General features: G+C 40.2%; 2 protein-coding genes across 2 annotated transcripts in view; both read right to left on the bottom strand.

Moving 5' to 3' along the window:
• efnb2a (ephrin-B2a) overlaps positions 1-1,353 on the bottom strand; it is a 33,033-nt gene extending 31,680 nt beyond the window's left edge. Inside the window, exon 1 of the mRNA XM_058081690.2 lies at positions 715-1,353. Coding sequence (XP_057937673.1) covers positions 715-827 — 113 coding nt within the window. The 5' untranslated portion in view covers positions 828-1,353. The remainder of the gene's footprint in view (positions 1-714) is intronic.
• A 3,253-nt stretch (positions 1,354-4,606) lies between these two features.
• arglu1a (arginine and glutamate rich 1a) lies at positions 4,607-13,771 on the bottom strand. Its single transcript, XM_058082660.2, has 4 exons — positions 13,239-13,771; positions 12,080-12,305; positions 7,243-7,326; positions 4,607-5,895 (listed from the first exon to the last, which is right to left on the bottom strand). Exons 1-4 carry the CDS (start codon positions 13,562-13,564, stop codon positions 5,731-5,733), a joined length of 801 nt encoding a protein of 266 aa, XP_057938643.1. The 5' UTR covers positions 13,565-13,771; the 3' UTR covers positions 4,607-5,730.
• Between the last annotated feature and the right edge of the window lie 379 nt (positions 13,772-14,150).

Raw genomic sequence — 14,150 nt, 5'->3', positions numbered from 1 at the left:
TCTTTACACCGAAATTGAACCAAATTTAAAATGTATTTTTAAAATTTATTTTAATTTTATCATTTATACAGATGCAACTCAATAAATCAGAATATCTTGAAAAGTTAGTTCATTTCAGTTGTTCAATTCAAAAAGTTCCACAGGTTCACTGCATACAAAGTGAAATATTGAATAAATATATACATAAATGAATAAATATGAGTACATTTCAGTTGTTCAATTCAAAAAGTTCTCCAGGTTCACTACATACAAAGTGAAATATTGAATAAATATATACATAAATGAATAAATATTGAATTTATTTTATTTTCTTCATATTGTCAATGGTAATTAATAGTATAGAGCTATTAAAAAAACACTCGGGATCTTGTAAAAGTTTTCAAAATGACCAAAAAAAGTTACCGGTTTGCACAGAAAATGAAAAAAACTGGCCTTTTGCATGATATTCCAATGTATTAAATGCATACATCAGCTTTGCATTGTCCGTTCCAAAGCCTACAGGAATATTAATAGTATTAGCAACATTCTACTTTTGTTCTGTTACACTGTGCTTTTTTGCTTGTTTTCTTTACAATGGGCCAATAAAAAATAGCTATGGTACACAGAGGGCCCCCGAGCCGCACTTTGGACACTACAGCAAATGTGAACCTCATTAAAATAAATTTTTCCACAATCCGTGTAAGCATGTGCTGTGTTGCGTATGCGCGCACTTACTTGGTGTTTGTTGTGTTCCAGTAGATGGACTCCAAGATGAGCGCTCGACAAAAGTCCGCTCTGAAGGTGATAAAGAGAACTCCAAAATAATAACTCCACATCGACTTCCCCATGACTTTAACCAAAATAAATAAACGTCTGTCCCCAAAAAGTGTGTTCAAGGAGGAAAAAAGAAAGTGTCGTCTTCCCTTTGTATCCTAATAAAGTGGTGCGTCTTCTTATTCTGTGCAGACGCACAGGAGGCAGACGTGCGCCGCCAAGCAAAGGCGCATAGCGGTAGTTGATTCACTGGGAATATTCTCCGTCCTTATACATTCCTCACAGAGAACGTACATACACAAATAAATCCCCTTTGTTTGAGTCCGGTTGGGAAAAATCCAAAAGCGGCGGCACACACGGGTTTGTGAAATGCAAATGAGTATAGACGGCGTTAGTGGTGACAAGCAAGAATAATAATAACAATAATCAAAAGGAAAAAACAATCAAAATGGAGAATATGATCAAGCATGGCATATAAATCAATGACAAAAGAGCTGGGATGGAAGTTATCATAGTAGAGGTGCAGTGGCTGAATGACGCAGATCCGTCCCAGGCGGCCGCGGACGATGAGAGGAGACGACGCCGCCGCTCAGCTTCCAAGCCGGGATAGAAAGTCAGCGTCAGAGACCCCCCGAGTAGAGATATGAGGTTATACTCAGGCCCCGCCCCTTACCGTTGCGATTGGTCCCTGGGCGGGGAAGTCAGCGCCAGGCAGCTGTCTGTTAAACAGGGCGACTGAGCTGAATGAGTTCTATTTATTTCCGAAAGGCAAGAGCGCCCACTAGCGGAAATACAGCGTACAACTTAACGTCTGGACAGGTAATATACGCATTTTATTTACTGCATGCCTTGTACACACACACACAAAAATAATTTGGAATAAATTACATTATAATTCTTTAAATCATTCATATAATATATCTATTTTTGCCCGGGAGAGTGTCAAAAATAAATGTATAAAATTAAAATTAAAAAATAATAAAACTGGAATATATTTTATTTATATGTAATATTATATTTGTACTACTTATTGGTTTTAAATAATCAGTTATTTGTGTAGATTTTTTTGAATCTATTCATTAATTATGTGACATGAATTAAACTTATTATATAATGTATGATGTATGTACGTATATGTCCTGGCCTCAGCTTGTTTAATTTTGTGCGTAATCATGACGCTTTGAAGACTTGGTGCAAAAAATGTACAATACAAACAATAGTTTAAAAAAAAAAACATATATTAGAATTAAATCAATATTCAAAAAGTCATTCTCCTTACCTACTTTTGGCCCGCTCTGATTCAACTGTGTTTAATAAATGTATCTGTAATAAAGACGTGCTATTGCTGATGCATTCAGACTTTAGGGACACCAAATATAGAAGAAAATTCTATATTTCCTTTTTACATAGTGTTATACAATAATGTTTCTTCAAAGGCAGGTTAAAACCACCCAAGTTCACACTGAATTTTCACCCCTAACCTCTAATTTGACAGTCTCTCTGACAGACACTCACTAATCTTCACTTGACTTTCTTGGCCTCCGTGTGAAGACTTGGCACTCTTTAACGACTTAATTTGATCAGGCCTGTTTAAAGGCAGCGCCTGTGGATTAGGTCTGTTTGGTTAGTTGATAAACTGATATAACACCGGGGAGACCCTCACTTGTCGCAGACACAAGAGAGGATGTTTATTGTGTCTCTTTACTTGGCCGACCTGTGAATTTCATTCTCTATGGGGTTCAATAAAAACAACAATTGGATTAGATTATTGAATTTACACCAGAAACACTTTTACTTCAACTGTATTGGCGCCAGACCAGCATCGATTTACAGCAGTGGTGTCCAAAGTGTGGCTCTTGGGGCCATTTGTTGCACATTTGTTGATGTTGGTCCACAGATTTTAACAGATAGCATTACAAGACGGGGCTGCACGGCGCCCGAGTGGTTAGCGTGCAGACCTCACAGCTAGGAGACCAGGGTTCAATTCCACCCTCGGCCATCTTTGTGTTGAGTTTGCATGCTAAGTTAATTGGCGACTCCAAATTGTCCATAGGTATTGAAGGTATTTGCTCAATTTTGCTAGCTAAAGATAAACGCTAAAACAAACACATAGTCTCACAAATACAGACAAAAGATACTTATACACAAAAAAGGACTAACGTGACAACTGACAGTTAAGGTGGAAACATCAAGTACGCATATGTCAGCTTGCTTTGCAACAATGGAAAAGCAAAATGTTCGAGATGCCTTGATGCCCCCTGCAAAGGAAAAGATGCCTTGAAGCCCCTGCGAACAAAAGAAAAAGATGTCTTGGTGCCCCAGCAAACAAACGAAAGCAGAAACACAGTGAAAGCGGTTCAAGCAATGGCAGTGGCGAAAGCTGATTGGTCCAGGACTCCAGCCTCTTACACAATCTTGAGTGTATAAAACGGGCAGTGAAAGGAAGGGTGCTTTTTTGCAGCTGCACTGTAATAAGACCCGCTTACTTGTAGGCATACAGGGACTGCAGATAAGCCCAGACGTCTGTATTAGGTATTGTTGTCAGGAATAAACAATCTGGTTCTCATTCTATGATTTGGTTCTTTAAGATTCCCTTATCCTCTATTCGAAACCCACTTAGAGTCCTCAGGGGGAGGATTTCTACAGTATGAATGTGAGTGTGAATGGTTGTTTGACTATATGTGCGCTGCGGGTGTACCCCGCCTCTTGCCCAAAGACAGATGGGATAGGCTCCAGCACCCCTGCGATCATCGTGAGGAAAAGCGGTAGAAAATGAATGAATGAATGAACATTACAGTAAATGACTAAAGAGGATTAGGGCCAGTGACAAGAAAACACAGAGATGCCCAAGTGGAGATCTCCTGATGGTCTTCTCTATGCTAACCACTCGCCCACCATGCGGCCTAATGTGTAATATTGTGCACAAGAACCTGTTGTTTTTAGGAATCTGCTGCAAAAGTGTTGGTCGCTGCCAAATTTTGGCCCCCTAACTTGAGGGTCGGTCTGTTGTCATTCACAGGCCTGATTTGTTCCGCGCCCTGCTGGCTGGGGTTTCATTGTAGAAAAAAAAACAAACATTCACATGCAAAAGTCGCCTCAGTTTAGGAGTGATGTGTCCATGATGTCACATTTCCTGCTGGAACCTAATAAACCAGACTGCAACTGGAGATGCTGGAGTGCTTTATGCATTGTTTCATTGAGAAGGAAGTAGAAGGGGCAGAAGACAAACAACACAGTCTTTAGCCTTTTCCTGAATCAACATAAGGCTATTGATTCTGGTCATCCTGTCAATAATAGGACCACCTCATTGTTTTATTACTGCCACAGATGCTTTAACATGCTCAAGTATATACAATCTTTATCCGTAATGATGGTCGCAACAGTCGAACGGTTAGACTATGAGTGTGGACAATATTGGTGGGTGTTTCTTTTATCTGGAGCTTTATTGATGTTTATTTTCACTTCCATGGTGATGACTTTTTATTTCCACCAGAAGAGCCTTACGATTGGTGACATAATGACGTGCAAAAAGGTAATTAGTAAGTGATGTTATCCACTCTGTATAGCTGCAAATAAGGCAGTGCTCATCTCCTGCATTAATTCATTGAACAGTCTGTGATTATAAAGTCATGTTTACTGACCAAAATTAAGTTTAAATTACATAAATAAGTTAAAAAATAAAATCAACTTTGGTTCATATAAATTTATGGGAGCAACACTGGCCTTATTTACTAGGTGTCAAATCGATCAAAATCAAAACTTGGGTGATACATTGACTGCATATTGTTCCATTGACATGTACTCATGCGATATCCCTTCATGTGACAAAGTATGATAACAAAAAAAGCACCTGTCAGTGATTGAAGATGTCCCAACAGGTTTATTGTTCATATTTTTGACAATTAAGGAAAATTACATGAAGTCAGTACACCCACTTGAAGTCAGCTGTCACACACACACACACACATGCACACACACACACAGACACGCACACACACCTCAAATTGTATCTTACCTGAATTTGGTCATCCACTACCCTTCCAGACTTACCATGGGATGCAACTTGCCATGTTAATTTGCAATTACAAGGCTAAAGAATGTTTAAAAAAAAAATAAACAAAAAAAGCATACACAGTTCTCCACTGAACTTGACAAAATAACACCTTTTGTAGTTGTCGCTGTGATCTGTTATGTGGTTGTGGAAATAAGTTGGTTTTTTTAACAAAAAATCAACACCGTGAGAGAAGACTGGGAGAGTTGATATGTCACAAAAAACATGACATCATACAGGAAAGGTCCATTCTCATAGGAGGGACCTAAAGTCCTGCATGGATTTGTGGATCAGTCATGGGCTGTTTGGGAGTAAATCGGGTGTCGTTACAACTTCAATAACGAATGCAATGAGATTCAGGATGCAGAGAAACGGGGTGAACGGAGGCAGGGCTTACAAAAGAAGCCTGTCATCTTAACAGGAAATCACTGTGCTTTTCAAGGCACACTTTGATGTGTTACCACAGTTTGACAAAACAAAACAGGAAAACCTAACACCAACTCCCAAGCAGCACATGAGATGGTCTACCTTAGCTTTGTATTCCTCTTCATCAGGGACGGGCCTGGTACATCAGTTGCTGGCTAAGTGGATTTCAGAGGGGCAATTAGTCATCATACAAAGTTAAGACTCATTATAGGGAGGGGCATGTCAGCGCATTGTACAGCAAAGGTTCACTTTTGCTAAAAAAAAAAAAAAAAATGGAAAAAAAACTAAAGCACAAAGTTGAGTTATTTTTGTAAAGATGCAGTGGGGCAGGTCCTTCCAGGTCTTTCTCCTCTTTAGTAAACTTTCCCAGAGGCGAGCAAGTTTAATGTTTCACACCTTTTTCCTCGAACTTTTGTCAGCACTTCCAAAAACGAAGAACAGCCGACCTTGGAGTACTTGATGAGAAGCAGAGCTGGATGGGGATGTTGGGGAGCAGTTCTTCATTCAGTGGCCTTCAAGGAGAAGGAGAGCTTCGGTCTAGACTTGCCCTTGCCAAGGATGATTTTCTGCTCCTCTTTTTGCTGCTTCTGTCGGTCCTGTTCCAGTTTCATGCGCTCCTCGTGAATCTTTCTCTGCTCCTCCACAATGCGCAACTGATCTTCAGCCTGACATAAGTGCAGTCACAAAAGGCATAAATTGTAAGAACAATTGCATTTTGCATTGTTTTCTACATGTAAACTATAACTGTTCTACAGTAAAAGCGTTTGGTTTTAGCATCTATGTGCACCTGGAATGGATCATTTGGATTTACATTATTTCCTATGGGGGGAAAACTGTTTGTTTTCAAACGATTTGGTTTTAGACGGACCCTTTGAAATGGATGAATGAAAGCCGAGGTTCAACTATATTAGATTTACTAGATCATTGCCACTATAACAGGACCATTTTTGTTTGACTTTTATATGCTGTTGAAATACTGTGAGGTGTTGAAGGTTGCTTAATGTTTGTTTGTGACTGGTCTAACAGTGTTTACCGAGCCTGCAGTTATACTGCTATCCTGAAATGTTGTATATCTGTCGATGCTCAACAGCAACAGGCATCAAAAGGGCAAGAGGTTAAAGCAGACTTCTGACAGGTTTCTGTCGACCATGGGTAAGTTGCCTATTTAAAGAACTGCATTTTAGCCAATTATTGCACTGTACATTACAAAGAGTGGATCTGTAAGAGCAAGGAGACGGTTAAGAGCTGTTGGCTTATGACCTCAAAACAATACAACAGTAATCCCTTGTCGCAGTTAACTGGTCCAGACCAGACAGTGATAGTGAATTTCTGCAAACTAACATTAACATTATTAGAGCTCGCCAGACGTGACACCCTAGAGTCACTTTTACACTCATATTACCTAATACAAAGTAGCAAAATTGCTCAATTTTAAAAGCCATTTCAGCAAATATGGTGCCTCATGCAGTTAATACTACATGAGGGGGGGCATAGCGGCATACTCAGTAGGTTCCGCGGTAGAGTCCTCTGCAAAAAATGTACTGCTAATTGATAGATTAGACCTGAGAATGATAATATTCACAGGCACAAGATACCTATGATGATGGCTGGATTTGCTTGAGAGCTAAGGAAGGTATCATACAAGGTATCATAAGTGATCAGACATGTGGATGAGCTGGTATCGGGAGACAGGGTTTGGTGTTGTGGTATGGAGGCATAGAACCCACTTAAAAAAAGTACGAAACAAGAAACATTAATGACACTAGCCACGTATACATGGACCCAAATATTCCAGTTGCATTCGGTTTATTTGCTCAAATGGAAAGAATTGAACTCCATATGGAGTTATTCCAACAAGTGAAAGAAATACTCGGGGAAGCCGGTATCACATGATGTTGATGTTTACGTTTTACTGTGCATGCCCCATATGTGAAGTTATGAGTTGAAGTGTTTATCAATGAATGGGATCCGGACATTAAAAGTACAAAAAAATATAAAAGAGCAGGGCATACCAGTTTGGCCTGGGCCTCGGCGATCTTACGATTATTCTCCTCCAAGATTTTTTCGAGTTCCTCTCGCTTAGATTTTTCTTCTTCCTAGAGGGGTGACACGGTGCCATGTTAGCGCACAAACAGGCTACAGCTGCACCATACTTTGTGCACATACATCCACATGCTTGCCCTTGTCACACGCACTCACCACCAAGACGCACTCAGTTGACTTAATACACCAGAGAAGTTTGTTCTCTTGCACAAGACCATACTGTGGCACTCTTTGCAATCAGCTCACATTGTTTGAAATATAGAGTGCGGACCCCCCGCCCCGCCCCACCCACGCTACAGTATAATGCTGAAAAGCTTAACCACATCTGACGCATTTTTTAGTACTGTGCAATAATTAGCAAGTTCACACAGCGATTCAGGGGGAACCCACTCATCGCACTCAAAGAACACATATCAGTGACAATCTAGAAAAACAATTATGCAATATCTGTCCTAAACAAGAATAACAAGATACAAATAAAATAGGGAATAATTTTGGCTCACCGATGCACGTATACCTACGCATGTTCCTTGCCTGTGTACCTACACAACTGGTGAAAGCATTCAGCATAAAACAGTTGAATATTTACTGTCTCGTCCGGACTGTGGCCCCTGCAGAGAGAGAAGCGCTCCTGGGGTGTGTAGGTAGGTATGGGGGAACTCTGCCAGACCGCACCCGAGGAATTCCTCTTTATAACTGATATCTGCACTGCTTAGCCTGCAGCCACAGCTCGCATTGGAGTTTAGTTTTTAAGTTTCTGTGCAGTGTCACAGCCCCAGATGATAGCAGAGTGAAGGAGAGAGTACAGCACAAAGTGGTGTTTGTGTGTGTTCGAGGAGGACCGGACCACGGTAACACTTACAGAACAGGACACAAGTCACAGCTGAGCTGAAAGGCTGCAGGCCAGCTCAGGTCAAGTGCTAGTTAGGAAGGTGGTTACAAAATAACAATATCAATCTTTACAATCAGCCCTATAGAAGAAGGAAGTCATGAGTAAAACACAAAGTACATTTTGTTTTCTGAGAAGGCAAATTATCTTGTCTTGTGTAAAATAGTCAATACAAACAAACATGTAAAACCTAAGCTAGTGAACCATGGCATACCAAAATTACTGCTATACATTTGTTTGTTGTATCAAAAGAGGAGAAAAAAAGATTGTTAAAAAAAGACTTGGAATTGTTCAAGATGACCTGTACAGAACAAAAGCCCCTTTTCCACAGCAGAAACTTTAGCCTGGAAGTGTGCGTGTTTGGCAAATTTGGAACCTTTAAGTGTAAGTGGAGTTTGCAGCATTGAACACATGTATAGAACTGGACAATTACTTTGAGCTTTTTATTTTACTGGCCACATATAAAAAATTGATGTTCACATACTTACCATTGTTGGAGTTAACATTTTTACATTGTGCTTCAGACAAAAAGCATGTGAGCGGTTGGTGAAGTTCTGGCTCTGTTTACTTCAAGATATGCTTAAAGTTTGGTGAGAGGGACGACTGACAAAATGTAAATCACTTATTCCTGTAACTTCTTAAATGCTACAAATGTAAGTCATTTGGCTTGTTTGCTAACTACTAATAGTGTTATTGTTAGATTGTTTGGCTGAATGTGCCATTCTGTATGACAAAGACCATGTCCATGTCGTCTATGTGAGTAAAAATAAAATGTGTTTTTTTCTGACACAGAAAGCTAAGCCTGTAGTACGAGCGCAATTGTCTCAAACAACAACAAGTCCGCTTTATCAAAGTAAAGGAAAGTAACTGTGCGAGTCACAACAGTAGTGGCGGTTAGGAATGCTGCACTTTGTTTGTGCTTCTGTAAGACGGTGCATTTTAGTTCTAGCAACACAGATTATTGAAAACTAAAGGTTCCAAGACTTTTGGTGGAAAAGGGGCTAAGTGGTCTGTCATAAGTGCATACAAACAGGAAAAATGTACGTCAGCCCTGTAATAGGAAAACTGGAAATGTATTTGGGGTTACTGGAAAAGGTTATAGTAGGCAAATAAGGTGCATGGTCTACATCTCTCACCCTAGAAGTACTGGGCCACTAACAGTAATAGAGTAGTCTATTAGCTCAATGTAGGAAATAGATGGGAGTTCCATTCGATTTGCTACTCGTACCATGGTACAATCCTCACTGTCAAGGTCAAACCAAAACGTAAGAATACAGCAATTGTGATATTTGAAGCATGAAACAGTAACATTGGCTAGCCAGGTATGTAAAAAGAATATGTCTGGAGGTGTGGTGCTGTCTGGTGACAATTTGTATGCAGCTGCGGGAATGATTTCATCCCGTTGATAATAAATACAAAATTACAAATATATACACGTTTATTTTTATTTGATTGAGCAAAATAAGGATCTGATCCAAAACCAAACATGGCTTGGTACTTGAAGAAACTAAGGATGCACCGATCCCTAGGTCATCTTCCGATCTGATCCAGATACTTTATGGATAATTAACGATGCCGGCGCTCTTTTTGTTTTAATATATACCACAAAAAAAAGAATATTAGTGAATTGAGCTTGGAGAATATCAGCAAAAGGCTGTCTCCACACATGCAGCAGAACACACCCAAACCCCCACACAAGCGCTCAACGTGACACATTCAGGGCTTCACAGACAGTCTGACAACACAGAAGTGTTGCGAATTAGCACATGCTAAAACACTCAAACAATGGATCTGGTTTGTCCAATGTAATGGTGATGTCCACATCAAATAAATTAAATAAACTTAACATTGCACATAACTTCTACATCACTGCATTATCGTTGTTGATTTTATATAAGGCTGTGATAAAGCCCTCTACCGGCAAAAGTATGATATTGGAGCGACCCAGAAGTTTTGTGTTGTGCAAATGTCTGCCTGCTTTGTGCGGCTGTGAATATGCCAGGCGGAGCACTGAAGTGTGTGAGACAAAACTGAGGACATTGGCTGCACTGAATGTGTAGAGAGAGAAGTTCGCTGGTACTCTTGGCAATGTTTGCTGACAACATTTAAGCATAGACATGGCCTGTAGATCAGAAATGGCAGGTGATATTGGCAATTTCCTATATGTGAATTCCACTCTATCGGTTTCAGATACTGATACTAGATTTGATCGTCTCCAAAAGCTTGTTGCCAATATGGTGATATCTTCCTGTACCCTGAGCAGAGAAAAAGCCCCAATGGAGAATGTTTCCACCTCAGAGTTTAAGAGAAGGGGTAGTCATATTCAGCATTTCCCCGCCCCCTAACGCAGCAACTTCCCTAGTCTTCTCCCAAAAGGACCTTTCATGATCTCAATCCATTATGGCGAGTGTGTTACTAATTGTCTTGGTGCCTTTGCTCCCAACTCAGTTGATATTATTACCAAGATCATCCGGTGTAATTCTGGGCTAATCCCACAGCTTTCAGATATTCCTGTATTATACACATATATATTGCAGGTACTAGGATTTAATGACTCTTTTCTAAATTATTTCATATGTCTCATTTCCTCCAATAAACTCAAATTAAGTGAGCAGTGCGCAGCATAGTACATTTCACTTTGAGAGCTAATACTTTCTGTGTGATGCAACTTCAAGGAGTTCAAAGCCACAATTTCATTTCCACCAAGCAGTACATGAACTCATCTTGCCACTGTGTGGTTTAGAACAGAAACCCAATGCCCTCTGCCGTTGCAAACCTTTTGAAAGCTTAAAGGTTGAAAATGTACCATAACAAAACACTAGAAACAGTTAGAGACACTGTCAGTCAATTCAATAAGTAAACATGGCTGTTCCCCTGATTCGTTTCCCACTTCATAGTAAAAGATGGCACTTGCAGAGAAATTAAGAGTTTTAAAAAGAACTTTTATTGAAAATGTGATCTGATATTGGATGGGAAGGCGTTTGAAAGGGTGGGCTGTAGGCCCTCTGGACGACTTGTGTGTATGTATATATACTAAAAATGAGGTACAGGATGACACAAAAAACTTAACATTCCAATAAAACCAAGAGTGATGGAAGAAAATTATATTCATTGTAATTGAAACTTTAAAACATGCCATTTTTTTTTTATTTTTTTTTTTACTTCCTACAGGTGGTGTCCTCCCGTAAGAATGCATTCTTGAAATCTGCTGTTGTGATTCCTATGCAACATCTCAGCTGGGATACTGTGAATTTTATCCTGAAACTCAGCCAAAGTTCTTGGTTAAGTCCTAAGTTGTAAAAACTTAAGAACTCACTCTGCACAGCTGTCAAACCATCAACGCTTTTTATAAAAAAAAAATTTGATGGCTAACACATGGTGATGACCGTTCCACTGATCCATGGTTACTAAAATGGCGGAGTGTTTACTTGCTCAAGGTCACTGTGTCACAGTACTGCCACTTGCTCATGTCTGCCAATACGCGATTCAAAAATCCCTGTTTCTTTGAGTCAACCTGTATTTGATGATTAGGATGAATGATTTTTTTTGTCCACTGTCAATCTGTAGTGTCTCGTTCCACAGTTTTTTGGGTCACCCTGTATTTGATGATTGGGATGAATGAGTTTTTGTCCACTGTCAAACTTTGGTGTCTCCTTCCAAGATGTCATGGCACACATCAGCTAGACATCCTTCACAACTTTGACAACTAACACACAAATTACCAATTTGAGCCCGAATGGACTGCTTGGTAGAAATTAGGCTCAATTGCCCCATCGGCAGTGAGACTTGTACCATAGCAGAGGATAAGGACTTGGTGGGCCACTAAACCGTCTCCGCAAAGTTGCAGAGGAGACTGGAAGGATCGGGAAAAATATGAAGGGAAAGGAGGGACTGCGTTCCAAACGACCGAGTGTTACCTCTCTGGCCTTCTGTGCTGCCAGCTCAGCATGCCGTTGCCTCTCCAGCTCTTCTAGCAACTGTCTCTCCATGATGCGCTTTGCCTCCTCAACGCGTCGCAGCACCTCCCGCTCTATCTCATCCTTACGCTTCTCCAGCTCTTCTTCCACTCGCTTGGCCACCAGCTCCTCCACTCGCCGTGCTGTCTCGTCTTCTATAAGTTTTTCCTCAATCTCCTGTTGACGACTGGTTAAAAAAAAAAAACAGGGAGGTATGTTTAAATTTGATTTGCCATTGTGATTCCCAATGGAAAACTACATTTGTAGCCTTCGATATGTTTTTGTTGCTCATCACACAGTAAAATAACTGCCTTAAAATGGTTTTGCCCAGAAAAAACAATGCAAATACAAAACCATTCCAAAGACAAACTGTCGCTCCCCCAAAACATTTATGAACTGTACAGTCAACTTTTTAAACCTTTTACACAAAATTTTTATTAACATTATTTGTTATCAACAGAAGCAGTCTTAACCAATTTATGCTATGCCCTTAACTGAGATGCAAGCATTAAACTAGGGCTCAGTCATTTATTTAGATGCTAGTTTACATGTAAAATGTAATAACATGCAACAGAGCTGCAACAGTTATTTGATAGTTATTACCCATTTAATCAGCAACTATTCTGGTATTCCGTTCTGGTATTTCAACCTCTCGAAATTTGAATACAGCTTATTTCCTTAGTCATCCATAAAAGTAGACGTATTATCTTTGTTTCTTGGGCAAAGGAAGATTTTGGTTTTGGAAAAACAGTGATTAACATGTTTGCCTGTTTTCTGACCAAGCCACTAACTGTTTGGTTCATATTGTTTTGGACTATTCAGATTAATTGCTTAAGAAAATAATCATTAGTTGCTCATTATGCTGTGCCATCAGAACAAAACATTGAAAATTGTATATTAACCTCTAATAACATGTCACAACTAATGAATTGATCTTATTTTTCAAATTACAAGGACCGATTTATAAAAGCTGAGGGCCCAAAATGGTCCACGGGCCTCCCTTTGGATAGCCCTAGCCTAGGTTGCCACTGCATAAGCTAACCCAATATGCTAGCTTAGCATGTGGAGGTGTGATGTGGGTGAAAAACTCGTGTTCATTAACCTGGTTCAAAATACTCACATCTTTCTTTGCCGTTCCATTTCAGCTTTTCTTTCGTCCTCTTCCTTCCTCTGCTTCTCGTCGAGGGCATTTCTCTTGCTCAATGTCCTTCCGAAGATATCGATGCGCTCCGGAGGGGAAGCAGCCCTGTCCCGGCGAGACGAGGTTGTAGCAGACCGAGACCGGGAACGAGAATTTCGGCGCCTGCTCCTCTTCGCTTCTCTCGACTTGGACCGCTTCTTTGATCTCTCCCTATCTCTCGATCGCGACCGGCTCCTCTTCTTGCTGTGCTTGCTGCTTTTTGAGTGTTTCGACCGGGATGAGCTTCGGCTCCGAGAGCGGCCCATGTTGACCACTCGTAACCAAATATAAAGACCTGTCGCTTGACCGTGCTCAGTACCTTAAGTTCGCACAAGGTCCTTGTGAAATTGTTATTAAAAACTATTACTAGTATTCACTAACAGTTATTATTTAGCATGAATTATCACAGAGCGAGATTGTTCGTCCTACTAGCTTACATCAAGGCAAGATGGCGACTTGACGATGACTGTTTTCCCGTCATGCATAGCGGCATTCGGTTTGTTTCGGCTGTCCTCGGGATTGCGCAACCAACAGTGACTGCCTGTGCAGGCAAAACTTCCAAACAGTTTATTATAGTAAAAGTATAGTATAGTAAAAGTCTATTTTGTAATTACTTAATATGTACAGCTGTTCTCAGCTAAAGTAAGACTGGAATGTACATAAACAACAATTTAGATGTCATCCAGCAATTAAAAATAATTTATGTATTTGTGTGGGGGTGCTTGAACTGCTTGAACAGTATCTGGCATCTACGCTATGACGGTAAAAATTACGGATGCTGCAATCAGCCACCAATCAATATCAGCCTATTTTAATGGAAAAACAAACGATTGGCTTAAGCTAATAAATGCC

Source organism: Doryrhamphus excisus, linkage group LG12 (genome assembly GCF_037039965.1).
Source record: "Doryrhamphus excisus strain RoL-2023G ecotype Guam linkage group LG12, RoL_Dexc_Guam_v1.1, whole genome shotgun sequence".
NCBI classification, from domain to species: Eukaryota; Metazoa; Chordata; class Actinopteri; order Syngnathiformes; family Syngnathidae; genus Doryrhamphus; species Doryrhamphus excisus.
The sequence above is the reverse complement of the archived record's forward strand: the minus strand, read 5'-3'. Positions and strand labels throughout refer to the sequence as shown.